Raw genomic sequence first — 27,998 nt, 5'->3', positions numbered from 1 at the left:
CTGCACAGCAAAGTCAGTTCTTAGGGCGAGAAAACTGTTTTGGTTACAGACACTGTTAGGGTGAATGTCGTAAGGTGAAAGATTTGTCAAGAGGGAGGACTGACTGCCTTTAAATGTTCTGCTGCCCTGTTCTGAATAAGGGTTTCTTCTTGGAGAGAGGAGTTAGAGAGTGCAGGAAGGAGTTCTTGGAAACCTGTTGCTGTGCAGCTGGTGAGTGCATGCTCCTTTTAAGGTCCTTTTTGACTGCATGCTTTTAATGCAGTTAGGGTAGAATTTTATCTTGCACCCTGGGCAGAGTTATATATACTATACAGTGGCATCGTAGCTATTAGCGAAGCAGGAAATTATGAAGCAACTGGTTGATTAGTTGTTTACTTACACAAGCATCCTGCAACTGACATTTTGAGGCTTGTTATAACCAGAAGGCTGTTTTCCCACCTCAATGTTGGTGAAAGTGTTCCTGTGTCTCCTCACATAAGAACTTCTGTAAAGTTATAATTGAGGCAGACAGTTGTATGTAGCCTACATAGTTTTATACATCTATAATGCAGTAGTCTGCATTTTATGAAAACTAAACACAAACTGCCCTTTCAGCTTATGTGACGGTGCAGCTGTGAATGACATCTGGCCCTCATCGTGGCACCTAGTAAGCCATTAGACACCAAACACGGAAAGCTTTGTTCCAAATTACTTCTGTGGTACATGAAGTTCAGGATCAATGCTTGGATTCTACTTGAGGCCCTTGAGTCAAAACGTTATGGTTGTTGACTTGACATTGGTTGGGTAATGCAAGACTCTCCAAGACACAGAAGGGAAGTTCTGAGACAAAATAATCTCCTGTAACCAGGGGCGTAGGAGCCGGGGGGAGGGGGGTGGGCTTGCACGTTGTGTATTTTGCTTTTCTAACTCTCAACAGTAAGTTGCGACCCCGAATTATTTCCTTTTTTGGGGGAAACTTTTCTTACTTTACTGTTGAGAGTTAGAAAAGTAGAATACACAACACGCAATTTCTAAATTTGGTTGTGCATCAGCAGTTTTTATCTTGTTATGTCAGTCACAGTCACTAAATTATCCCATGTCAGTACAACATTTCACTTAGGGCCCCCAAAAGGCTAGGGCCGGCTCTGACTGCATGTGTGGGAATGGATGTGGGTACGCAGAACCGAGAGCCACTGTGGCCCCTCATGATGAGCTCAGATTTTTAAGTGGCCCCCACCCCCATCAAAGTTGTCTATCCCTGGTCTAGAGGGTGTATTGCATGTGTTATCTTCATGCAGGAGAGAGGCAGCCATGATGATACCCATGGAGAGACAGACATGGATAGAGGAGAGAGAGAGAGAGAGAGAGAGAGAGAGAGAGAGAGAGAGAGAGAGAGAGAGAGAGAGAGAGAGAGAGAGAGAGAGAGAGAGAGAGAGAGAGACCACAAACAAACAGGTAAGACAGCGAGAAGTGTCTCTCCAGTTAACTTCATGCATGAGAGAGGCAGCCATGATGATATTTTATTTTTGATAATTGGAGATTGATTAATTTCAGTTAGACCGTTCATGCCTACCTTTTCTTTATTAAAACAGTTTTTAACTGTGTATGTTGCTGGTTATTATTACAGTATAACAACTGTATTATAAGTATAAAATATTACGTCAAAAACCATGCAGAATTTAGAACAGAAGTAGTAACAACCTGACATAGGGGAAGTGAGAAAAATACTAGGACATTATTCATACAGTAGCAGAGAAAGAGTACAAAATGGTTGTTTAATTGAATATATCCACATTAACAGTCATACTGGTATTCAGCACAGTATGAATGGCCATGGCCCTAAGATTGATTGGACTGTACCAGAGTAAGTGCCCCTCTGCCCCTCTGCAAGGCCCCCCTTAGCCTTGTAAACCTGTAAGTTTTCTCAAAAAGTCACTAGTAATGAGCATTCAAAACCTGAGCATTCAACCCCCCCCCAAAATATGTCAGAGTCACTCTGTTATAGTCCATGTTGATGTGTTTTCATGTGAATGTCCAGCACATTTGGTCCAATTCAAGTGAATTACCGGTAGCATCATTCTCTGTGTAACCATGGTGATGTCAGAGCATCACACCTGCAGTGTGTGCTGAATCTAAAGTTCTGAGATCACATACTCTCTAACTTTCAAAATATAACACAAAGGCACAAAGTACAAAGGCCAGAAAATAGGCAATTTTGCCAACTGTTAGACACATTTACTATTCCTTTGAACAGAAGAAGCTTGATAACACAGAAGATAATCTATTGTGACAGAAGATTGGCTGACTGAGTACCAATGGAAGAGCAGGGCAGGCAGGGCAGGACAAGGTTGGTGTGAGGAGGGCAGAAGAGGGGGGTGAGGAGAGTTATTCAACTCTCTAGACTAAACTGTATATCTGACTGTTTGACTGTGATAAGGCTGTACGCCATGCTTCCTCACAGCAGCACTTCCTCTGTTTGTTAGAAAGCTGTTGGGTCAGCAGCATGCTGCAGATACAGGGAAGCAGAGGGAGGAGGGCTTATGGACCATGTCCAAGGGAATGGGATAGTATAGGCAGCCTCAGATTTTATTTTATTTTATATTTTGTTTTATTGTTTTAGGGGGTAAATCTGCTTTAATATTGCAGATAGATTGTGGGTTCTATCAATGTAATTGTCTGCATCATTTCCAATCCCCCATATATTTTGTCCTTATTTATTATTTTCCCCTAACCCCTCCCCTTATTGGAGAAAACTAATTGACAACAACACTTAGGCTTCTACTTCCAGCTTATACATACTATATACATTTTACAGACACCGTATGTATATTTTACATTAGTTTTCTTTTTTAAATTGTTTTTACTTGTTTTTAGTCCCACCCTTCAGCTACCCTCAACCCCTCCCATCTATCACTGAAAACCATCCAGTTTTGATTTATAATTGCCATATATTTTTCAACTGTGCTGTAATGTTTCACAACAGTTCTGAACCTTTATATTCTCATAGTTTCTCCAGCTTGTAAATTAAAGATGACAATTTTTACTAAGAGTATTATTATACTGAACAAAAATATAAAAGCAATATGTAAAGTGTTGGTCCCATATTTCATGAGCTGAAATAAAAGAGCACAGACATTTTCCATACGCACAAAAAGCTCTCAAATTTTGTGCACAAATTTGTTTACATCCCTGTTAGTAAGCATTTCTCCTTTGCCAACATTGTCCATCCACCTAACAGGTGAGGCATATCAAAAAACTGATTAAACAGCATGATCATTACACAGTTGCACCTTGTGCTGGGGACAATAAAAGGCCACTCTAAAGTGTGCTATTTTGTCACACAACACAATGCCACAGATGTCTGAAGTTTTGAAAGAGCATGCAATTGGCATGCTGACTGCAGGAATGTCCACCAGAGCCGTGGCCAGAGAATTGAATGTTAATTTCTCTACCATAAGCTGCCTCCAACATCGTTTTAGAGAATTTGGCAGTACATCCAACCGGCCTCACAACAGCAGACCACGTGTAACAACGCCAGCCCATGACCTCCACATCTGGCTTCTTCACCTGCGGGATCATCTGAGACCAGCCACCCGGACAATTGATGAAACTGAGGAGTATTTATATTTGTATTAAAGGCCTTTTGTGGGGAAAAACTCATTCTGATTGGCTGGGCCTAGCTCCCCAGTGGATGGGCCTGGCTCCCAAGTGGGTAGGCCTATGCCCTCCCAGGCCCACCCATGGCTGCACCCCTGCCCAGTCATGTGAAATCCATAGATTAGGGCCTGACGAATTCATTTAAATTGACTGATTTCCTTATATGAACTGTAACTCAGTAAAATCTTTGAAATTGTAGCATGTTGCGTTTATATTTTTGATCAGTATATACAGTTGAAGTCGGAAGTTTACATACACATTAGCCAAATACAATTAAACTCAGTTTTTCACAATTCCTGACCTTTAATCCTAGTAAAAATTCCCTGTTTTAGGTCAGTTAGGATCACCACATTATTTTAAGAATGTGAAATGTCAGAATAATAGTAGAGAGAATTATTTATTTCAGCTTTTATTTCTTTCATCACATTCCCAGTGGGTCAGAAGTTTACATACACTCAATTAGTATTTGATAGCATTGCCTTTAAATTGTTTGACTTGGGATAAACATTTCGGGTAGCCTTCCACAAGCTTCCCACAATAAGTTGGGTGAATATTGGCCCATTCCTCCTGACAGAGCTGGTGTAACTGAGTCAGGTTTGTAGGCCTCCTTGCTCACACACGCTTTTTCAGTTCTGCCCACAAATGTTCTATAGGATTGAGGTCAGGGCTTTGTGATGGCCACTCCAATACCTTGACTTTGTTGTCCTTAAGCCATTTTGCCACAACTTTGGAAGTATGCTTGAGGTCATTGTCCATTTGGAAGACCCATTTGCGACCAAGCTTTAAATTCCTGACTGATGTCTTGAGATGTTGCTTCAATATATCCACATAATTTTCCTTCCTCATGATGCCATCTATTTTGTGAAGTGCACCAGTCCCTCCTGCAGCAAAGCACCCCCACAGCATGATGCTGCCACCCTCGTGCTTCACGGTTGGGATGGTGTTCTTCGGCTTGCAAGCAACCCCCTTTTTCCTCCAAACATAACGATGGTCATTACGGCCAAACAGTTCTATTTTTGTTTCATCAGACCAGAGGACATTTCTCCAAAAAGTACGATCTTTGTCCCCATGTGCAGTTGCAAACCGTAGTCTGGCTTTTTTTATGGCGGTTTTGGAGCAGTGGCTTCTTCCTTGCTGAGCGGCCTTTCAGGTTATGTCGATATAGGACTTGTTTTACTGTGGATATAGATACTTTTGTAGCTGTTTCCTCCAGCATCTTCACAAGGTCCTTTGCTGTTAAACTTATGACCCACTTGAATTGTGATACAATGAATTATAAGTGAAATAATCTGTCTGTAAACAATTGTTGGAAAAATTACTTGTGTCATGCACAAAGTAGATGTCCTAACCGACTTGCCAAAACTATAGTTTGTTAACAAGACATTTGTGGAGTGGTTGAAAAACGAGTTTTAATGACTCCAACCTAAGTGTATGTAAACTTCCGACTTCAACTGTATTATTGATCAATAGACTATGGCTTTTCAAGTCAACCAGCAGTGCTATTTGCAGAGTTAGCTCCAGGTAAATGTTGCAATTCTTCAGCCATTCCTGAACATGTGACCAAAAATGAGCTACATATGGGCAGTACCAAAACAAGTGATCTAATGATTCTGTCACTTCGCAGCAAAATCTGCTGAGCTGGGATGGTTGTATCCCCATATACATAACGTGCTATTGGTTGCAATAATTTTGTATAATAATTTAAATAGAAATACTCTCAGTTTTGAATCCGGTGTTGTTTTGTGTATCAGGATAAACCATGTGCCATGGAATTGGCACATCGAAAATCTCTTCCCAACTATTTTGCAAACTGTATTATTTCTTAATATTTAATAATTTCAGCCTTCCGAATTCATATTCATTATATAAATAGGCCCGTTTAATTTTGTCTGGCTTGCCATTCCAAATAAAGTGGAATATTTTTTGCTCATATAATTTAAAAAACAAGTTGTTCTGTCTAGGCAGGGCCATAAGTAAATGGATAAACTGGGATATGACTAAAGAATGAATCGGCCTCAGATTCTTGGTGACCCACTGTGTTTTGACAGTTTGGAGTGAGATACTCAACAGGAATGTGTTCTTAGATAGTATCTGTGTAGCAATGAAAGGTGTGATCTAAAGAACAGAACAGTAAGACCTAGTGAATGCAACAGCGCAACAGGTGTGTGGGTTTGTCTTTGTACATGTGTGCATGCGTTTGTGTTTGTGTGTGTGTTTACAGTATACGTTTCTTTGCACCTATACTAAACAGGCTAAGATGGATAAGGATATTTACGTACAATCTCCTCTCACTTCCTTTCCCATAAAGATTTGATACCAGAGAGCCAAGTAACACACCCACACTCCCATATCAGGATACACCTTTACACTGAAATGTCTCTCTCTCTCTCTCTCTCTCTCTCTCTCTCTCTCTCTCTCTCTCTCTCTCTCTCTCTCTCTCTCTCTCTCTCTCTCTCTCTCTCTCTCTTTCTCTCTCTCTTTCTTTTTCTTTCTCCTTTCCTGACCCATCAATCCCTCTCTCTGGACATCCTGCCTAACACCCGCTCTGCCCGGCATGGAGAACTCCACGGCTGTGGCCTTTAACTTGACCCCTGACCAGGCGAAACCAGAAGCCATGACACAACCCATGCCAACCAGTAAGTATTCTCCAACTGTCCAGTCTGGTACCGTTGAACCACCACACAACTCTCTCTGCCTGTCTGAGCAGCCTGGGCTGTGCCTTGCAGAACAGAAACAGATTGCAGTGTCACCTTCTGCTCCACTACAGTATTTTACAGGAAGGGACAAGGGTTTGGAGCATGCGGGGTGGAGTCAGGGTGAAAGTACTAAAACAGATTAACTCTAACTGTACTGTAACTCATTTAGACCCCCTATACTCCACACTGTTGTAAAGCACACAACACCTGACCTTGTCTACTCCTGAGAGAGAAAAAAAACTGGAAGAAGCACAACATGTATCGAACACCTGGCAGTCTGAGAGGCATGTTGAGTACTGCTTGAATTACTAGGTTTGGGCCAGGAGTGTTCCAATCAAGAAAGCAAAACAAAATGAACGACATCAAGCAGCTGTTATATTTCACTCCTTGTGATCTTGCATTGTTCAGTTGAATTTCACAGTTTTAGTATTTTTTTATTAGACTCCACCTGTGTGTATCCTGTCAAGCGCTGCCTAAAGTGGCCAAACATTGACAGAGCAGGAAGAAGATTGTTACAGTTGTTAGAAGTTGTTTCAAAGCTTTGACATTTAAATGTTTTAAATTTTAGTCATTTAGCAGACTCTCTTATCCAGAGCGACTGTTAGCTAGGTGAGACAACCACGTCTCAGTCATAGTAAGTACATTTTTCTTCAATAACGTAGATATCAGAAAAGTTAAATCCTTTCCATACAGTTTCCATACATTAATAAGCATTTATATGTACTGTAATTCTATATATTAGCAATACATTCTATTTGCTGTATGGAGTATGGTGATGTGTGAAACTCACTCCTCAGCCTGAAGTGTCGCCACTTGTTCTGAAAAATTGCTAGCTTTTCAATGGCGCCGACTGGAAAGACGCTTCAGGAGGGAAGTCATGTGTTCTATAAAGGCAGATCACTTGAGTTTGAGTCTCAGTGTGAGCTGAATCAGGAGGAAGCGGTACTCGCTAAGCAAGTAGCATGACGACAGTTACATATACACAAAATAGCTCTTACATATCCACAAATGTACTGAATGAAAGGAAAAATAAATAAATTAAATGTTAGAATCAAGAAATGCAAATTATATTAATCTATAGAATACTTTACATTTTGAAATATCCAAATCAATAAATGAGCAATATCTGAGGGTTTATATTTTTATCAGATCAATCAAAGTTCATAATTCAAACAAAATACACATTTTTTAAAATCTTAATATGATTTGAGCAACAACAAAGAAAAGCCTATTTTTGAGCAAGCTTTGATATACAATATGATTTCATGTGGTGTGAAGAAAAACACAAATTCTCAGTCTTTGAGAGTTCATCATTGTATTGACAGACAGGTAAAAATATACATATATTGTCATATACACCGAATATGTAGAGTCAAATGTGTTGTTTTATGTTGCCACCTGCTATAAGTCAAAAATACATGCTGGAAGTGCTTGGTCATGAATACAAAAAATAAGGCATACAAGTATGGGGGGGGGGAAATATGGTAGATTCTTGTCTGTTAGAAATGCCTTCACTTTTCAAAGTCAGGGCGACTACAGCTATGCTGTCCATTGTGCGTGCTAGTGTTGTCTGCAACGGTGTCACTGAGTGAGAGCAGGCAGGCGATATGACAGGTGTGAGTATGGATCTCCTCAATCCCCGGGACCTGGGCCTGACAGCAGGGAATGTGTTGCAAGGTGGCAGCTAGTCATCCACAGGATAAAAACAGTCAGCTCTCACAACCAACCACTTTAACAGGGTTGTTGGGTTTAACAAGGTGCAATCTTATCATGAGAAAAAACATACCCTCATTAGTGATGCAGTGACAAACAGCGCATCTGGCTGGATATTAGAAGCAAAGCAAATTGCAGAATATATATATTAATCGTTGTGGTTTTCAGGATAAAATTACGGGACAACACAGTGAGGCTGTATGGAGAACAGCACCACATTGGCCACAGGTTTAGTCAGTGTCTGTCTAGTCAGCGTAGATCAAATTTCATCTCCATACATCTGTACCATCTGGAGCATTTAAGTTAATAACATAATAGCAAGTCTTATCACTCAATATATCTGTAGGCTACTATGAGAGAGGCAGTTGTGTGCCAAAGAAAGAGGCAGGCAAGCGCCTGCAGACATTATAAAGCAGTCTTTCAGAGCCTGATTGTTCCTTCTCCTATTTTCCGGTGATCTTCATAACAGAGGAGAGGCAGCAGCAAACATCATTCTATTTGGCTACTTCAGCAAATGGTTAGTTCTCCAACCCATGCATATAAGCTTTAGGAAGAGAGGGTAACATTTTCCTCTGCACAAGTCTGTGAATGTATTCTTTCTCCTTGTTAGCGTGACATTCTTTTCACTGTGCACACCTGAAAGCCTGAAACCCGTAAGATAATATTAGAGGGTTTTAGATTTAATTCGATATTGTGAAGTAACTACTGACAGGAATTAGGTTGAAGCAAAAAAGAGGTGATCACCTCGAGTTCCAATTAATCTCAAAATAGGTGATAAAGACCCAATTTTAGACTGACTTGTCACTTTTTGATGAGGATAAGCTCCAATAACTGCTTTATGAGATATGAATGATTAAGCGAGCATAAAATTTGCCATCATGCTTGGCTGCTGATAACCCTGAAGTGCTAGGAGGGAAATGTGATTTTAATGTTAATTGACAATTACCTGCCACCATGCCTACAGGTTGAATCCTTCCCTGCCTATAGCACAAGGCAATAACACCATGGGAGCCACAAAGTCCAGCATTTCGCTACACCTGCAATAACATCTGCTAAATATGTGTATGTGACCAATAAAATGTGATTTGATTTGACAATGTGGCACTGTCATAGGAGTGCTTTGGGATCATCCTCATATTGTCATATGGTGGGACCATAGATGGGTATACACCTGGGCTCATTCAGGTGTCTATATCCTTCACCGTACAACTGCAATATGACTGTAGTAAGCTTTGTGTTGTGTAGGTGACATTTTGTTGGTGTGCTGAGGATAAATAAACATCTAGCAGAGTGTGAGTGATTCTAGGGTTTATGTATGTAAGGCTTTGAGTTTATAACTACATGACGTCACACACAGCCATGAATACAATATTAATTTAACCACACACTAAGGAGTATGTACATTTGACCGTATGTATACAGATCTGTTAACATCCATTTGCTCATCAAGCACCAATTGTGGGCCAGCACACATTGAATAGGTGCATTAAATAGGTGTTGAAGAATAATGATCTGTTTTGCAACCAGCTGGCAGAAGCTGTTCAAAAACACTGTGAGGCAGCGACCTGATGTTTGTTTGTATAAGCTGGTCTGGTGGCTGTCACTCAGCATGTTCTCATTAGCCTGCTATCGAAAAGAGGCCCTTCTCTCTGTGTTATCAACTATGCACTGTGCTAGCTACCATGCTAACTTTCTGCAGCATATAACTGCAACCTATGAATAATCAGACATGGAAATAGAGCTATTATTTTCCCACACACACTAACCCCCAGAGTCCCTATCTTAGTTCACAGAGACAAGCATGTATCATCTTAGACACAGAGTCAGGAAAGGACACAGAATAATGGAGATTCTCCATTTTTAGCATGAAAGCATATGTGTCAGAGGAGCTGAAAGGAGATGACAGTAGAGCTGACCTTAACTTATCTGGGCTGCTGGAGCTGCTGGAGCTGCTGGAGCTGCTGGAGCTGTGCATTCGGGAGAGGCTGTGCTTCTGAGGAGGCAGAGAAGGAGATTTCCCCTTCCTCTGCTCTCACTGTCAGGGTTTGCAGGGTTTGCAGACAGGTAGAAAGATGGCTAGAGAGAGGGAGAGAAAGAGTAAAGAGGGAGAGAGAAAGAGAGCATGCTTGAGAGAGGATGAGGCAGACAAAGACAGAGAAGCAGAGAGTGACAGAGGGGAACAGTAAGTGGCAGGCTGAGAGAAAGTGCTACAGAGATAGATTGAGGCTGGGATGGATGGAGTAGTTGGAGAAATCGATAAGAAAATAAAGGGAGAACTGGAGTAAAATTAAACACGAGATGGGAACAGGAAATAACCCTTCCTGTTTTCTTGGAGCAGGATGTGTTGTATTTAGAACCGCAGGGGTTGGAGGTATTTCTCCAAGAGTTGAGAAGAGATGAGGGAGAAGAGGGGGAGGATGTGTTTCTAAACCAGTGTGGAGAGAGCGGAGAGACCCAATAACAATCTCAGACTGGCGTCTCTGTAGTGTGTTTATCTTAGTCCCCCCAGAGTCTCCTCCCCTATCCACTCCATCCCTCAGCTCCATGCTCCAGAGATAACAGGGCAGATGTGCTGCCACAGCAGCAGCACCAACTACCTCTCACTCTCCCTCTCTCCCTCATGCTGGTGCTATAGCTTCACACCAGGGAGAGCCAATCAGGTGCCTGGCAGGGAGGCTAGATGCTGGTCCTGGAGGACAGCTGTCCAGTAAGTTTTCCAATTCCCTTGGAGCAGCCGTCTTTCAGTTTCTGGAGACAGCAGAGGTGCTTAATTGATTCCACCCAGGGTAAAGGGTGAGAACTCAGAGAAGTTTATAGCACTCTCATACAGTGTAAATCCCAGTGCAGGAGTGTTACACACATGGCTATCTAAACTGAGAGAAAAGCAGGAGAAAATGGTACGGTAGCTCCAACAAAGTTTCAGGCTCTAAAATCCTCTGTTGTTAGTAACCACAGAAATGTTATGAGTAATATCTAACAGTTGGTTCCGATTTTGTAAAAAATAAAAAGCATTTGCAATGAATCAAATGACAAGTATTCGGGTACAGGGTGCAGAGTTGAGAAGCAGTTAAGTAGGCCAAAACCATGGCAACAAACTTTCACTGCTTTTCTACGAAAGCGCAAAAGCCTTCGTGAGCCGCTGAACCTATCTGCCACTGTCTGGACGGTTCTGTTTATCTGTTTCTTCCTGATTCACTGGTTTCTCTGTGTGTGTCTACAGTAGTTAGCCCGGCAGAGAACAGACCTCTTTGTACATCCCCATAGGCGGCAAGGCAACGGGGAGCACAGGACAAGGCATCATCTGTCCCCAATCAGCCTCAACCATGCCTGAAGCAAGTCATCTGATCCTGTCATAAGATTTCATAGCCATTAACAACCTGGCCCAGACTCTTCCCATTCCCCCTTTACCCGGTCAGCATTAGGACAACTGCTGTACCTTTTACACTACAAGGAAAGAAAGGAAGAAGTAGGGAAATGGAAAGTAGTGTTCTACAGTTGCCAGTGCCATATGGTTGGAAGAGATAGGGTCTCCAAGCTATATTCCCAGCCAGATATGACCCCCAAGGCCAACCTGGACTCAGGAGTAGTTTTAACATAGTAAACGTAAATCTGGGACACTCAAATTAGTATTTTGTTTACTATGTTACATCTAGTCTATGAGTCCAGGCTGCCAGTAAGAGAGAGGGATTAGCTTGCTGCCTACCGGTGTATTTCCAAGAACAATGAGGAGAAGGCACGGGAAAGGGTGTGTGTGTGCATGTGTGTGTCATCTCCTTCAGCCTGTTGTGTGAATGTGTTTGTGTTGTGAAGTGAAGTGGGGTTGGAAGTGGACTCAGGTTGACTGTAACTCTCTTGAGGATATCCCCCTGTTGAGAGGAAGTCAATGTAACACTAATACCATTGTTCAGCTTTTATTAAAAACAGTTCCCAGACCATAACAATTCAGAAGGATAGACTACTTAATGAAAGACAGGTTTACATACCATTATGTGCCGCAATGGTCTCAAACAAGTTAATGAACCCTAACTTTTCTTTTTTTGTTTATATTTGCCTAATAATTGATTCTAAAGTACAATGCAACCATTGGTTGTTCTCCAAAATAAAACTGATACTGATTATTGTTCATAAGCCACTCCGACTCTAAAGATTACACAAATAAAATTACATTCCCATAATTCACAGGGGGGAAAGATATTTCTTCATGCTGCCAGTAACCTTTTGCCTCCAATTATTTTCCCTCTGTGTGATTTTGTACTGATGAAGTGTGGTTCTGCTATTGAATCTGTACAGGGGAGCACTGAGGTAATTGAAAGGATCTGAGGGGAAGTGATTTCATTTCTCAAATAACAATCCCTGAGGCAGTCTCCAGCTGACAGTGTCTGATTAGGGCTAATAACTGTTTCAGCCAGGGGGCATGTGTTAAGTTTTAAGTATTAGTAGCCTAAAGTTAAGATGACAATTGTGATGGACTGGTTAACTTTGGTCAGTCAGGTCAAGTAAGGATTTCGCAACATGCTGTTGGTGGAGTAGTGATCTGGTCTGCGAGATGAAATCATGTTTATTGGGGTGTCTATTTGTTTGATTTTGATGATTGACACACATTCAGGGCACCACCTCTTTCTCTTTCTCTAAAGTTGTGTGACTTTCTGAATCTATTCTGTCTGTATTCCTCATTTCATGTTGTAATAAAGTGAAGGAGAAAGGGAAAGAACAGGGAGAGTGATGCTGCTACTATATGTGTCCAACACAATATTTCCAGTTTATTTCCCAAACCTTCACTAGGTAGGTCCTATGTCCTCAAACAGTTTTTCACAATTTGGCCCTAGACCCTTGGGCTATGTCCAGTCAACCAGCCATCTTAACCCTGTGAGACGCAAGCGTTTCTGCAAATGTGTTTTTGCAACACAAATACCTCTAGCTCTGGCTAAGAATTTTTTATGTTTCTCTATTGATTTTTTTCTACATAATCACTAGATCATAGAGAAGACAGGAGGACACACAACACATGCTACTAAGAGATACATCTGGGTCTAAGGCGGTGAACAGAGTAGTGTTTGACATGAGTTTACGACCTGTTGCATTTTTGCACTTGGAGGTCTCACAGGGTTAACAGACAAACAGTGCTTCCCTTCAAGCTTAATTTTCCAATATGATCTCCCTGAAACATAATATTATTTCCCAGTCACTAAATAACTATATATGTGACCTGGTGACCAATGGGTCATTCACAATCTCATACATGTCAACTCTCTCAGTAATTCAGAATCCATTTTTGGCTCTGAAAGATGAAAACATTTCCTTCATGCAATTGTAAACTGACCGTGTGCTTGGTTAACACTATATCTGCTAAATTCCTCATTGATTTTTCTGAGCCATCGACTCCAGTTGAATTTGTTATCATTTTTCACTTTTTGTTTTGAAGTGAGATCGGACAGTGTCATCAAACAGGATGTGCGGAGGGCCAGCCCTGCTTCACCCAGTGACTCAGGAAACGTGTCCTCAATGTTTGATATAAATCTTTAACTTGTCACTCAGGCTGTCATGAATACCACCGAGGCTGCTCCTCCTCCTTGCTCGGGCAGGCTTCGGCGGTCGTCGTCCCCGTAGTACTAGCTGCTACCGCTTGATGTTCTCGATGTTTGTTTGGTCTTGTCTAGTTGGTGCACCTGTTTCGTCTTCTGTATTGATTATGTCACCTATAAGTTACCCTTTGGTTTTGTTTGCAGTTGTGTGTTATTGTCCGCCTGTCGTTTGTCTAGGTTCGGTATATTTTGTGCATGAGTGTATTTTACGCGTTGCGCGTAGTCTTTCGCCTCCTGTGTTTACGAGGCCATTTATTTTTGTATTTGTTCATTGAGTCTCAGTAAAGTCGTTTTGACTTATCCGCTGTGTCCTGCGCCTGACTTCACCACCACATCCACAAGTGTACCGTGACAGAATAACACTCCTGGTTGGAGTCTGCCAATTACGCACGGCCGACACATGGTCAATCTCCATCTTCACCCCTGACGCGGACAACCGATGACCCAAGAAGGAGATGGACTCCTGGAAAAACAGACATTTCTCTGCCTTGACATACAAGTCATGCTCCAACAGCCTACCCAACACTCGGCGCACCAGGGCTACATGCTCGGCTCGTGTAGAAGAGTACACTAGGATGTCGTCAATGTACACTACCACACCTTGCCCATGCAGGTCTCGGAAGATCTCGTCATTAACCCGTATGGCATGACGAGATACTCATAATGACCCGAGGTGGTACTAAATGCTGTCTTCCATTCATCTCCCTCCCTAATGCGCACCAAGTTGTAGGCGCTCCTGAGATCCAGTTTTGTGAAGAAACGTGCTCCGCGTAATGATTCAGTCATACTTGCAATCAGAGGAAGAGGATAACTGTATTTGACAGTGATCTGATTGAGACTACGGTAATCAATACACTGGCGCAACCTTCCATCCTTCTTCTTCACAAAAAAGAAACTCGAGGACGCAGGGGAAGTGGAGGACCGTATGTATCCTTGTCTCAGGGACTCGGCTATGTATGTCTCCATAGCCGCCGTCTCCTCTTGAGACAGAGGATACACATGGCTCCGTGGAAGAGCCGCACCTGCCTGGAGGTTTATCGCACAATCTCCCCGTCTATGAGGTGGCAATCGCGTCGCCCTAGTCTTGCTGAACACGAGTGTCAAATCCTCATACTCGGGGGGAATGTGCATTGCGGGCACTTGGTTCGGACTCCTCACCGTGGTCGCCCGGACGGAAACACCTAAACATCGCCCGACACACTGGACAGACCATTCCTTGAGAGCCCTCTGTTGCCACGAAATGGTGGGGTCATGGGCGATTAACCAAGGAAGCCCCAGCACCACGGGATACGCAGGAGAGTCGATCAGGTACAATTGAATGATCTCCTCATGACCCCCCTGCGTCTTCATCTTTAGTGGCGCAGTGACCTCCCTAATCAACCCAGATCCCAACGGACGGCTATCTAGGGCATGGACAGGGAAGGGTGCCTCAACGGGCAGGAGGGGAATCCCTAACTTAACACAAAATTTACGATCAATGAAATTCCCAGCTGCGCCTGAATCGACTAGCGCCTTATGCTGGGAATGTGATGCAACCGGAGGAAATACTACAGGTATACACAAGTGAACAACAGAGAGCTCTGGGTGAGTTGGGCGCCTACTCACCTGGAATGACTCCCCAGTGCGCGACCTGTTGCCTCGAATCCCTGGAGACCCTCCCCAGCACCTAGCCGCAGTGTGTCCTCCATGGCCACAGTTGGTGCAGGGGACGGCCCCCCTCGGGCTCTCTCTCCTCCTCTCTCTAGCGCCAGCACCCCCGAGCTCCATAGGGCTCGGCTCGGAGGTGCTGGGGGATGGAATGGACGGCCCCAACTCTGGACGTCCGCGGGTGGCCAGCAGGGTATTCAGACGGATTGACATGTCCACCAACTGGTCGAAGGTTAGATTGGTGTCCCTGCAGGACAACTCTCGTCGAACGTCCTCACGCAGGCTGCACCGATAGTGATCGATGAGGGCCCTCTCATTCCACCCCGCATCCGCCGCTAGAGTCCGGAAGTCCAGGGCGAACTCCTGTGCGCTCCTCTTCCCCTGTCGAAGGTGGAACAGACGCTCCCCCGCTGCTTTACCCTCAAGGGGGGGGGGGTACTGTCACGAATACCACCGAGGCTGCTCCTCCTCCTTGCTCGGGCAGGCTTCGGCGGTCGTCGTCCCCGGAGTGCTAGCTGCTACCGCTTGATGTTCTCGATGTTTGTTTGGTCTTGTCTAGTTGGTGCACCTGTTTCGTCTTCTGTATTGATTATGTCACCTATAAGTTACCCTTTGGTTTTGTTTGCAGTTGTGTGTTATTGTCCGCCTGTCGTTTGTCTAGGTTCGGAATATTTTGTGCATGAGTGTATTTTACGCGTTGCGCGTAGTCTTTCGCCTCCTGTGTTTACGAGGCCATTTAAAGTCCTGAGGAGATTGAACGAGGTATGCTACAAGTTACAACTGCCTAATGATTATCACATTAACCCCTCGTTCCATGTGTCTCTCCTCAGGCCGGTAGTAGCTGGTCCACTCCAGGACAGTGAGATAAGAGAGACTCCTCCGATCCCCCCACTGGACATCGAGGGGGCTCCGGCGTACTCAGTCCGGTCCATCGTGGATTCGAGACGTCGGATGGGGGGTCTACAATATCTCGTGGAGTGGGAGGGGTACGGTCCGGAGGAACGGTGCTGGGTGCCCAGGAGGGACATTTTAGATCCCTCCCTCCTGACGGAGTTCCACCGTAGTCATCCCACGCGCCCTGCTCCGCGTCCTCCTGGCCGCCCCCGAGGCCGGGGTCGGCACACGGCTGGAGCCGCGCGTCAAGGGGGGGGGGGGGGGTACTGTCACGAATACCACCGAGGCTGCTCCTCCTCCTTGCTCGGGCAGGCTTCGGCGGTCGTCGTCCCCGGAGTACTAGCTGCTACCGCTTGATGTTCTCGATGTTTGTTTGGTCTTGTCTAGTTGGTGCACCTGTTTCGTCTTCTGTATTGATTATGTCACCTATAAGTTACCCTTTGGTTTTGTTTGCAGTTGTGTGTTATTGTCCGCCTGTCGTTTGTCTAGGTTCGGTATATTTTGTGCATGAGTGTATTTTACGCGTTGCGCGTAGTCTTTCGGCTCCTGTGTTTACGAGGCCATTTATTTTTGTATTTGTTCATTGAGTCTCAGTAAAGTCGTTTTGACTTATCAGCTGTGTCCTGCGCCTGACTTCACCACCACATCCTCAAGTGTACCGTGACACAGGCCACAGATTATAATTGGTTTGTCCTGACAACCAGTGCTCGAAACCAAACACCCAAAGCCCCGATGCAGTGTTACACATCCATGAATTATGACAAGTCATTGTCGGACAAGGAGAATATATTACACTATCATAACACCTTTTATTTATTAATTTGGAATACTATAGGATATAATTCCCATGAAAGTATACATTTTTGTATCCTTCTCACAACGATATGAAGTTGCCATTGTGCTTCCCTGGAGGTTTGACCTAAAATATAAGGTTATTCGATAGGTTGTAAGGCTCCTGGTAACAAGTCTCTGAGAGGGGATCTGGGGCGCACCCTAATCGATCGTTCTGACAGCTCTGGGCCCGACAAATAAGTGACACTGCAAGTGGGGGAGAAAGATAATTTATTTTGTCTTCTTAATCAGAGCTGCGATATTGGATCCAATGTTTTATTGAGAGCGTCCTCATGGTGGCATGGTAAATTGTAAGATGCCAATCTAGAGGCTTCCTCAACAGGTTAATTACTTTTAGAGTATTCCATGGCAGTCCGATGATAACTTTGTCATCGATCATTCTAGTAGGAGAACTTTGATTTTGCAACAGAACTTGCAGACAGAGACTAGGGAGTCTGAGAGGCTGAGTGGGGGAGATAGCGAGAGAAAAGCCTGAACACAGCCAGATACAGCCAGAGGAAAGCAGAGAAAGAATGTGGGGGAGAGGCAAGGAAAGATAAGGGAAAATGGAGAGTTGTGCCAAATACTTGAGACACAGTGTAATGGTTCAGTGTAATGGTTATAGGGGCGTGGGTGGAAAGGATTGGAGGGGCAAAACATGTTTTATTACAGTACTGCCCACTGGATGACAAACAAGAGGTTCTGCTGAGGTGTGGCTGCCCTGTAGCCTCAGTCTAGAATCCTCTCCCCTCTATTCACTCTTCTCCTTTCCCTCTTCCTCTCCCTGTCTTTGTATATAATTCCAGGCTTTTTCTCTCTGTCTTAATCTTCTTCTTTTTTTGTCCCTGTTGCTTTCCCGCACGCCACACCCTTCACACACCTGCTTTCTGCAAGTTGTTGGCCTACTCTCTCACTTGCTAGCTTCCAGAGCTGTGATTGAAATGTTTTCATTGAGAATTCTGGTCCCGGTTAGAACCTCTGTCAGAAAATGGATAAGGGTTGTCAGAGCAACGAGCACAGAATAGCCGTGGAAGGAAAGGGGAGAGGGATGATCATGGCACATGGGTAGGTCTCCGAGAACCAACGCTCCACATATTTAACTTGTTACAACACATAACATTTGATAAACAACCTCAGGTCCCAAGAAGCGCTCCCTCAAGGACCAATTTTCTGATAGGATCTATTGTACAATCATGCCTACAGCCAGAAGAAATATGCTGTCCACTTTTGATGGGAGGCCTGATAATAAAAAGTGTTTAACACTGAAAATACAGGTTTGTAAAGCCTGTCCAAGTTTAACACAAAATGGTGTCTGACAAGCTTAAAACTCCAACTCATATATATGATATATTGGGCTTTTACACCACTCCACTCAAGGCTACCTACAGGCCTTCTGCTGTACACAGCATTTCACTACACAAATTTGCTTTACGTAGTATCCTTGGCACAATTACAAGACCTCAGACGACATCCCATTTTACCTTAAACACAGACTGTGTATTATCTACTTTCTCAGTAGGCCTAGATGAAGTGTACTGATAATTGTGTTTATTCAGTGGACCCTTTGGAGAAGATAACAGCTGACTGTTTTGTTCACACATTTAGAAAATTGCATTCTGTATCTACGAGATGGATTGAGTTTTGTTTTGTGTAGTCTGTATTGATTGAGATACCCAGCCAGATTTCATTAAATGAAACTTTGAAGGCATTTTTTTTACTACCACACTCTCTCTCTCTCTGCCCATATAGACAGAACTATTCTGATGATGACTTTGCTGTGTGTTTGTTTGTAAAGACTTCATTGCAAGTTCATTACTGATGTTCCCATATTGGCAGATTGCACTGGCATTGCTTGCATGTCATCAAAGCTTCTACTGCTGTTGAAGAGATTGCAGTATTGCCCTCCCAATCAACACAGTCTAAAGTAGCAGAAGAAAGAAACTCATTAGAATGTGTTGATTAGTTATGCCTGGCAGGCCGTTTGCAGAGAGATAACTTTATTCAAATGTGATGTCGTTCTGTTGCGTCGTCCCTCAGGCGGTCATTTACTTTCATTACCATCGCTGGAGATGATGATCAACCTGCATCACTGCTACAGAATGCACTAGATAGAACAACGCTGAGTAGTTTGGTGCCTGCCATGCAACTTGCAGGAGATCTTTAAACACACAAGGGCATGCTTTCTGCTAATACTGAACGTACAGTTCATCAGTAAAGATACCGTCTGCTGTCAGTGTTTATCCTAGAGCAGAGTCACTAGCATTCACTGTGTTAATTGGCAGTATAAATAAAATATGAAATGGCGGTTCACATTAGAGATCTGTATTTAGCTAATGAACTCATAGTGCCTGCTCAAACCTCTCAGATGAATAATGTAAAACGGCATGTCTGCATGGTTTCAGAGCTGATAAGATGCTTCCCTCCCCAGCCTCCCACCGCTACCCAATCCTTTCCTCCGTATCCTTATCACGACATGACTTGGAGGTCAGTGCATGAGTAGAGTACAGTATGTGAGAGGAAATATTAGTCTGGAACATGCCAGAGAAAACTATGCTTTGGCCAGCTCAAACATAGTAGCCATTTTGATTAGCGAAGCACGATTATTTATTCAGACCTATATGTACATGTAGCCAAGAAAATGGGGTACGACTGGTATGCAGTCCATTGTACATACCCATACATACCCGTACATTCTGTCTTTTGTATAGTCTAATCGGGGAGTTGCGCTCTTGGACTTAATGGAAGCACTAAGCTCAGGCTTTCAGTTCCTCAGAATGGCTATGAGCTGCTGACTCTGGTGACGAAATCAAAGCAATTCTTCAGTCAGCCATTTATTGCCCATTCATTGAATAGTCCATTTAGATATTATTTTTGTTGTACAGCACCATACCAGTCTTACTCTGACAGTGCTCTTACTGAAGGGGATAAATAAGAAATATGTTTTCTCCTCTATGTGATGTGACGAGGAAAATGATTGAGAAAGCCAAAGTGATTTTTTTAGTACCTGCAGTGTGTGGGAGAGGCAGGGTTCAGAACACATGTATATGAATTATAGACCAACATTTTTAAAAAGTAATGAAGTCAAATATGTTTGGAGCCCAGGCAGGGAGTTTGAGGCGAATGAAAGAGACAAGAGACGAACCCTGCATATTAAAACTATTCTGCAAGGATGAAGTTCCCTTGGCCGGCAAATTGAAATATTTGACATTTTACTCAGGAGCGTTATCTTAATGCGTTCTAAGACCCTGACGTTGGGAGAAAGTTCATTGTTCATTTATGGAGACCTTGCAGTCTCAAGACCAGATGAGTAGGTTTTTGATGTGATTGGTTATGATTTCTCATGGTTGCTTACATAACATATACCTAATAATAGATAATAGTGTTGCTAATGGTTGGTGCTTAGCTCATCCACAAACACAAATGCTTTATATTGAACATGCAGTAGGCTTGTGTATCATTTTCTCAACAGTACACAGTATAATAAGGGGAAAATAAATAAAGGGAACTGCAATATTATCACGTTTAACCAAGCCACAACCTCTCCAACTGCTCCACCAGACACCTGCCAGAACTCCAAAGATGTGCATTTCATTTGAAAGGACACTCAGTATTTAGATTTTTCAGACAGCTGCATGAGCAGCCCACAGCATGTTAAATAATACAAAGACGAGCATCCATCTCTGTGGAACATTACCGAAAGAAGAAGAGCAGAGAGAGAGATGGGGGAAGAGAGAGGTATTTATCCAGGCATTTAGTGGATGTTTTCACCCTCAGTTAGGCACAGGCAGCGGGCCACAGCTGAGCTGTTTGCTGACGGAAATCAGGAGTCAGCCATATCCACCAGACAATGACAGGTGGGAAATTAAGTTGAGAAACCACCGTTGCAGCCCGTCAATAATAAAACGTTTGAAATCCACCGAGACGAGGTGAAACTGTGCTTTGAACACTGTCTGTTCCATCCTTGAAATTTGAAGACTGTATTGAAGAGTTTGCGTGTTATCAAAATTCAAATCTATCGTCTGCATGTTTGACACTGAATTTTTATGGTAGTCTCCCAATCTCCCATGTTGTTTGATAGGCCCTACTTCTCAGACTGAGCTGGCGATTATTCTCAAGCCCCTTCTGCAACTTCATAATTGCAGCAGCATTGGTCCAACAAGCTAAATGATCCCAAATATTTGTGGGATTACAAAATGAACAGCAACTCCCCAACAAGTACAAGTTAGTAACAACACCACAGCTGTTGATTTGATTTGAAACATCATTGTGTTGTGACAGCACGGATGGCCTCAAGTGATTGCTGCCAAAAAAACAAGAGTGTTATTGTCATGGTCGCTGGCAGCTGCATTCACCTCCCAAGACTTATCACAACTCCATTAATGACATCCCCTGTGCCAGCTAGCCCAGAGAGGGAACCAGGAAATTGACTGTCCAACTGCAATACACCTATACTGAAAACTACTTTAGAGCACCAACTCTGCACTACGTGATACCATTTTCATTAAGATTGGTCCATGCAGTTTGATAGTGTGAGAAGCAAGATGCCAGCCTATCTAACATTTAAATGGATATTATTTACTTTTCCTTACGATGGCCACTAAATTGAACCGCCATTTAGGGACCAAGAGCCACTAGAGCTAGATGCGACCAGGCTTTAGCATATATTTATTTCCTGAGAATATCATATCAGCACAGTGTCAGCCACAGATCTGCAGGGTGGAATTAATTTGGCTTCCAGTTCCCCCTTCCTTACTATAGGGAGACATTTACCAGGCCTGCTTCACAGCCAGCTTTGGGCAAGATTAACGCCACTTCTGGGAATGCGATGAAAGCAGTGTCTCGTTCCCGGGGGAAACTCTTCGGCGGATGTGTCGGCGAAAGAAGCGAAAGATGGAGGTGATGCATGATGGCTAATGCTCTGTGGCATCCAATACTCACCACTCTCCACCAACCCTCCTCACGCCTTTGCCTGCCTGTCGGCCCATTTGGCTTCTGGTGACGAGAAGAGAAATCTGCTCTTGGATGAGGCTTAGTGGTCCCCATCGGGGGCGGTGCAGATGTCCCACTCTCCATGTCGCGGCAGTGAGCGGATCTTGCTAACGAGGCTAACGAGGAGACACCTCCGGGCAAGACAGGCCCCCCGTGTTTGCTTGGCAAATTTATCAGGGATTTGAGCTCTCTCCTCAGCTCTCAGATCTTGGCTGGCCTGATTAAGTGTAGACCATATAAAGAAATTAAACTTAACCCGTTCCCCTACCCTGAATTATGGATGGATATATTTTTGCTTTAAAATTGGATAGGATAGGCTGCCTCCCTCTGAATTTCACCATGCATCTTAGTAGCAGCTTAAACTATTGACCTGCTTGCTGCCTCATCTGTGATGATGAATCTTGCCTTAAGCAAAGTTGCTATTTTTTCCAGCAGGGTTTGCTTGTAAGTATTTGAAATTATGCATGCACTTAAAAGAGTGCAGTTCGGTAACAAAATATTGAGTAACATTGTCTACCTACACGTTATAATAGCTGTTGTGTAATTATGTAAAAATATTGTTTCAGCGACTATTCATATATATTAAGACTGAGTAGAAAAATGTATTATGATTATTTGTTTCTGGAGTGAAAGTGATATTGTCTTCTGACTCTTGCACTGTATTCTACAACCAAGCACTGCTTGCTTTCTCTGTATATTCACAGGTCTGAGTGAAGCAGCAGACACGATAACCGCTGTTGGTGAGTTCATTTTTTGATAAAGTGTCTTAAGTTTTTGCGTTCTGAATAATGTTAGGCATTCCAAAATCCAATCTAGATTTTTACAAGGGAATGAGATTGCACTGAGGTATCCCGTTTTCTATCTGATAAACAGAGATAATACACCACACTAAAGAATGGTTATATTGGTCAGGTATTTATTTAGATAAGACAAAATACATGCAGCTCGGCAGCAGACACAGGGTGTTTCTCAATATGCATACTAACGTGCTCCACACTCTCATGCTCCGAGTGCATTCTCAGAGGATGTTCTCTTGAGCATGTTCTTGTGAGGACGAGAGTGTGGAGAACGCATAAAACATTATATTTGAGAAGCACTCGCACTCCCCCTACTGTATTACCTCACACTGCATCTCCCCATTCACTGAACCTTATTCCAACCAGGACAATGGCAACAACAGAGGCGAAACAAGATATACACAAAGCAAACTTCATAATTATCAGCTAGATATATGTGAATCGTAGTAATCTAGTCAGCCAGCTAGTTAAACAGGCAAAAATGACCTAAAACTAATGTTATGCAAGGTAGATGTACATTCTTCATGGCTAGCTTGCTAGCCAGTTAGCCCTATTGACTTACTAAGGAGTTACCCATTCACTGAACCTTCTTCCTACCAGGACAATGGCAATAGAGACGAAACAAGATATACACAAAGCAAACATTTTACTTCATAACTATCAATTAGCTATATGTGAATCGTAATAATGTAGCTAACCAGCTAGTTTAACAGGTAAAAATGACCTAAAATTAATGTTATGCAAGGTAGATGTAAATTCTTCGTGGGTAGCTAGCTAACAATTCTTTGTGACTTTCTGGCTAGCTAACAGTAGTAGCTAGCCAGTTAGCCCTATTGACTTAGTATGGGCTTGCGATCTACGGTACGTAGGCAGGTAAGCATGCCAAAATTAACACAGCATGTATTTATTAACCTATCAAGATAAAATATTGTAGTCAGGCAATATATGAGATGTGAATAGGTAACATTTCATTCCGAAGTCGGAGTGTATTTTCTCTCGCTTCAGCGCAAATAATTGCCGCCATTGATTTCAATAAATGTTATGTATTTTTTACAGGGTTGCGTCATATTTCTTTTCATACTTTCCGTTAAAGCTTGCATCGATGCATGCTTCAAAATATGTACAAACGGAGTACGCCCTCCGTGCTCCGTTTCGCATACTTTGATTTGGACTCATATGCCGATCCTCCCGTGCTCCAATTTGCATGCTTGGAGCACGGAAGTATACATTTTGAGAAACACCCACACTCTCACGCCTGTTGATTTAGCCATAAATCCTAAACAGAAACAGTCTCATAACGGAGTATGTGTTGCTTTGGTCAGGTCTAACTGAGGGAGAAGAGAGTCTGCATCTAAAATAGCCGATCATATTTGGATCAAGATTGAATTATATTGAGGCCTCCAGAACAGGCAAGCATTCGTCAAAGACATTTTGAAATTCAAATATTGATTTAGTACACAGTAACTGAATGACCCACACAGCCTGGACCCTGTCCCATCACAGCTGCTTCACTGCACTTCACACTCTGTTCCCACAACTACACACTGAGGATATGTTGTTTAATTGCTCTCCCTCCATCCCAAATGAGCAGGTTCTGTTAGGCCTTTTAATTGCTGAGAATGTGTCCACATCGTAAACAATGCATCGTGATGAGGATCTAATGACTGAGCGAACACCTAGATGTGTTTCGGTTGATTAGGCATTAATGAGGCTGCCTTTTAATTGTGCACTTTGGGGTCTCCATTAACTAAGCACCATTTTGTTCTTCCTTTCTTCCTTCCTTCATTAGCTATAGCGCTTTCTCATGCTTGCAGGGATCGATCTCCATTTTGGATTTAACGTTGTGTTTTTATAAATGACACGGTTTCGGCTTTGACTGACTGACTCTGTGACTCTGTCCTTCAGAGAAAGTCAACTCAAGACAGTCAGATGTTGCCTGCGCAATAATTCATGATTACCTTTAATCACTTTCTTTAATGAGGGTTTTTTCTCCCGGTGACGGATACAAAGTACCTCTCTGCACACACACCAGGGAGACAGCTGTCTATAAAAACAAACCTTCATAAAACATTTACATTTGTTAAAATAACAAAGTAAAAGTCTGGGGAAACTAAATATTAATGTGGTTCAAGATACATGGGATAAATTGAAGGTAAAATAATTGTACTTACAGCGTTATAACTACACACTGTACTGTAGCTATCTATGTAACTTATGTAAACCTATATGAGCACATCTGAAATCCCTTTCTTTTTGCCTCCTTAGATTATGACGTGAATGATGGATACTTTGATGCCATACTAGGAGGTGAGTTATAATATAGTTATTCTCATTCCCAGAACATTCAAAGGGTGTCCATCAGCTTTGCTTCCCTCTGCAAACCTCATCCAAGTCGATATGGCTGATGGATTTGATGCTGGAGGCAGACATCCTCCTTAGTTTAACGATGCAACACAAAGATATCTCTTTCCCTTTATTTCAAAGCAGCGGTCTGCTAAATGTTCCAGAACAGAGCTATTTAAAGCTAATTTCTGGAGTCAGCCAACCAACGGGACAAATTTTACATGTAATGTCACTGCTATTTTTATGGAAACAGCTGTAACAGACCACACAATATGCATTTAAAAATACACTTTGTCCTTCTTCTGCCATTAATGTGTTCAAATTAGAATCTAGTGTGAAACTGACTTTTTATTATCAAGAGACAATTAAGTTGCAAAACATCTTCACAAGTTGTGATTTTTGGCCCAAGACAGTTTTTTCAAACTTAACAGGTCACTGTAGGACAATGTGTCTCTCCTACCACATTACCGCTACCATTCACTGTTGGCAAACCATCACAATGAACTTTGATTGAACTATTCTCATTTGAAAATAACAGAGAAACAGCTGTTTAGGCCTGTACTTGTCTCTGAACACTACATTATTGAACAAAGTCTTGTTTTGTACTGCACTCTGTTGGCAGATTTAAGATTGATCAGTATTTGGAGATGCATATCCCTTTTGGTTTTGGGTTGGCGTTTACCAAACATCAAGGAACAGTCGTCTTTCTGATCCACATACTGTACATTCCAATGACTTTGCCCATTCAAAGATCAATGACACTTCAATGTCGAAGTCCTGCCTGTGCAGAATCGCGGGCTATTGTGAAAAGCATCCCCCATTGTATTTTGCCATTGTCATTGTGATAGTGAATTGTCATTGTGAGACCAAAGTCCTTGCTGTAACACCCTAATCTATCTCCATTTGCAGCTGTCATTGCTGCTGTGTTCCTGGTGCTTCTTTGCTTGGCAGTGGTAGTGATTCGCTACATGTACCGGCACAAGGGCACCTACCACACCAACGAGGCCAAGGGCACTGAGTTTGCCGAAACAGAGGATGCGGCACTTCGAGGCGACCCGGCTCTGCAGGATGCCATGGACGAGAGCAAGAAGGAGTACTTCATCTGATCTCAGGAGGGGCAAACTGTGGCACTCTGGCTCCACGGACCTTGATATTCGAGCCAGGGTTGTGTATTTCATTGTTCGGGTGTATTTCTATGTTGGGGATTTCTGGTTGTGCATTTCTATGTTTGGGTTAATTGTTCTTTATTAGTCATATGACTCCCAATCGGAGGTAACGAGTGTCAGCTGTCGGCTCGTTATCTCTGATTGGGAGCCATATTTATACTGTGTGTGTTCACCTTTGTTTTGTGGGTTTTTGTTTCCTTGATGCTGTTAGTGTATATCAGTATTTGGACTTCACTTTCGTCCTATTTGGTTTGTTGTTTTTGATCGTGGTTTCTTTAATTAAATAAAGTCTACGATGTTCGCTCAACACGCTGCGCTTTGGTCTCCTCCTTTCGACGATCGTGACAGAAAAACCCACCAAAGAAAGACCAAGCAGCGTGTCCAGGAGCAAGGAGACTGGACATGGGAGGAGGCGCCGGGCAAGGAGATGGAGAGGCTGGCGATAGCCCAGGTGGGCACATCGTGGTCCTGGGAGGACATGCTCGGAGGCAAGGGACCTTGGGGAAGGATCAAGGCCCTGGCGAGAGAGGAGCAACGGCGGCAGCAGGGCCATCGTCGGAGGGTCGTGAGTCAACCCCAGAAAATTTTTAGGGGGGGGCACACGGCATGGACGACGGGGCTGACGGAGGAGAAAAGGGGGAGTATCCAGGAGGCCACCAGGCCAGGGGTACACCGCCCTGTACGTCCTGTGCTGATGCCTCACACAGAGTGTGTGAGGGTAGGCATTCAGCCAGGACGGGTGGTGGCCGCTGTGCACTCCAGGCCTCCTGTCCGTCTCCACAGCCCGGTCCGGCCTGTTCCTGCCACCCGCACCAAGACTACGGTGCGCGTCGCCAGCCCGACCCGGCCTGTTCCTGCCACCCGCACCAAGTCTACGTTGCGCGTCGCCAGCCCGGTCCGGCCTGTTCCTGCCACCCGCACCAAGACTACGGTGCGCGTCGCCAGCCCGACCCGGCCTGTTCCTGCCACCCGCACCAAGACTACGGTGCGTGTCGCCAGCCCGGTCCGGCCTGTTCCTGCCAACCGCACCAAGACTACGGTGCGCGTCGCCAGCCCGACCCGGCCTGTTCCTGCCACCCGCACCAAGACTACGGTGCGCGTCGCCAGCCCGACCCGGCCTGTTCCGGCCACCGGCACCAAGTCTACGGTGCGCGTCGCCAGCCCGGTCCGGCCTGTTCCTGCCACCCGCACCAAGACTACGGTGCGCGTCGCCAGCCCGACCCGGCCTGTTCCTGCCACCCGCACCAAGACTACGGTGCGCGTCGCCAGCCCGGTCCGGCCTGTCCCGGCCACCCGCACCAAGTCTACGGTGCGCCTCAGACGGCCAGAGTCTGCCGTCTGCCCAACGGGGCCTGAACTGTCCGTCTGCCCAACGCCGTCTGAACTGCCCGTCTGCCCAACGGCGCCTGAACTGCCCGTCTGCCCAACGCCGTCTGAACTGTCCGTCTGCCAAGCGCCGCAGGAGCTGCCCGTCGGTACTGAGCCTGCAAAGCCGCCCGTCTGCCATGAGCCTTCAGAGCCGTCCACCAGACCGGAGCCGCTAGAGCTCTCCGCCAGACAGGAGCAGCCAGAGCCTTCCGCCAGACAGGATCAGCCAGAGCCTTCCGCCAGACAGGATCAGCCAGAGCCTTCCGCCAGACAGGATCAGCCAGAGCCTTCCGCCAGACAGGATCAGCCAGAGCCTTCCGCCAGACAGGATCAGCC

At 44.1% G+C, this 27,998-nt stretch overlaps 1 protein-coding gene across 2 annotated transcripts; it reads left to right on the top strand.

Annotated features, from left to right (window-relative positions):
• Nucleotides 1-11: 11 nt before the first annotated feature.
• On the top strand, nucleotides 12-26,685 carry LOC311143282 (glycophorin-C-like). 2 transcript variants are annotated; one of them, XM_084179112.1, is made up of 5 exons: nucleotides 12-210; nucleotides 6,197-6,272; nucleotides 22,693-22,728; nucleotides 25,051-25,092; nucleotides 26,038-26,685. In XM_084179112.1, the coding sequence occupies exons 2-5, from the start codon at nucleotides 6,251-6,253 to the stop codon at nucleotides 26,232-26,234; spliced, it is 297 nt and encodes a 98-aa protein (XP_084035238.1). In that variant the 5' UTR covers nucleotides 12-210; nucleotides 6,197-6,250; the 3' UTR covers nucleotides 26,235-26,685. The 2 variants fall into 2 exon arrangements, with proteins under 2 accessions (XP_084035238.1, XP_084035237.1); XM_084179111.1 differs by lacking the exon at nucleotides 12-210 and having other exon boundaries at nucleotides 6,035-6,272.
• The last annotated feature ends 1,313 nt before the right edge of the window (nucleotides 26,686-27,998 follow it).

The sequence above is a fragment of the Coregonus lavaretus genome, assembly GCF_964263955.1.
Source record: "Coregonus lavaretus genome assembly, chromosome: 16".
In the NCBI taxonomy this organism is placed as follows: Eukaryota; Metazoa; Chordata; class Actinopteri; order Salmoniformes; family Salmonidae; genus Coregonus; species Coregonus lavaretus.
Note: the sequence above shows the minus strand (reverse complement) of the source record. Positions and strands in the feature narration are given on the sequence as shown.

Bases quoted from the DNA above. Each gene is read 5' to 3' on its own strand.
- LOC311143282 (XM_084179111.1), top strand. From the start codon at position 6,191: ATGGAGAACTCCACGGCTGTGGCCTTTAACTTGACCCCTGACCAGGCG. The intron at 6,273-22,692 runs GTAAGTATTCTC...GTATATTCACAG, and splicing joins GACACAACCCATGCCAACCA to GTCTGAGTGAAGCAGCAGAC. The intron at 25,093-26,037 runs GTGAGTTATAAT...CTCCATTTGCAG, and splicing joins CTTTGATGCCATACTAGGAG to CTGTCATTGCTGCTGTGTTC.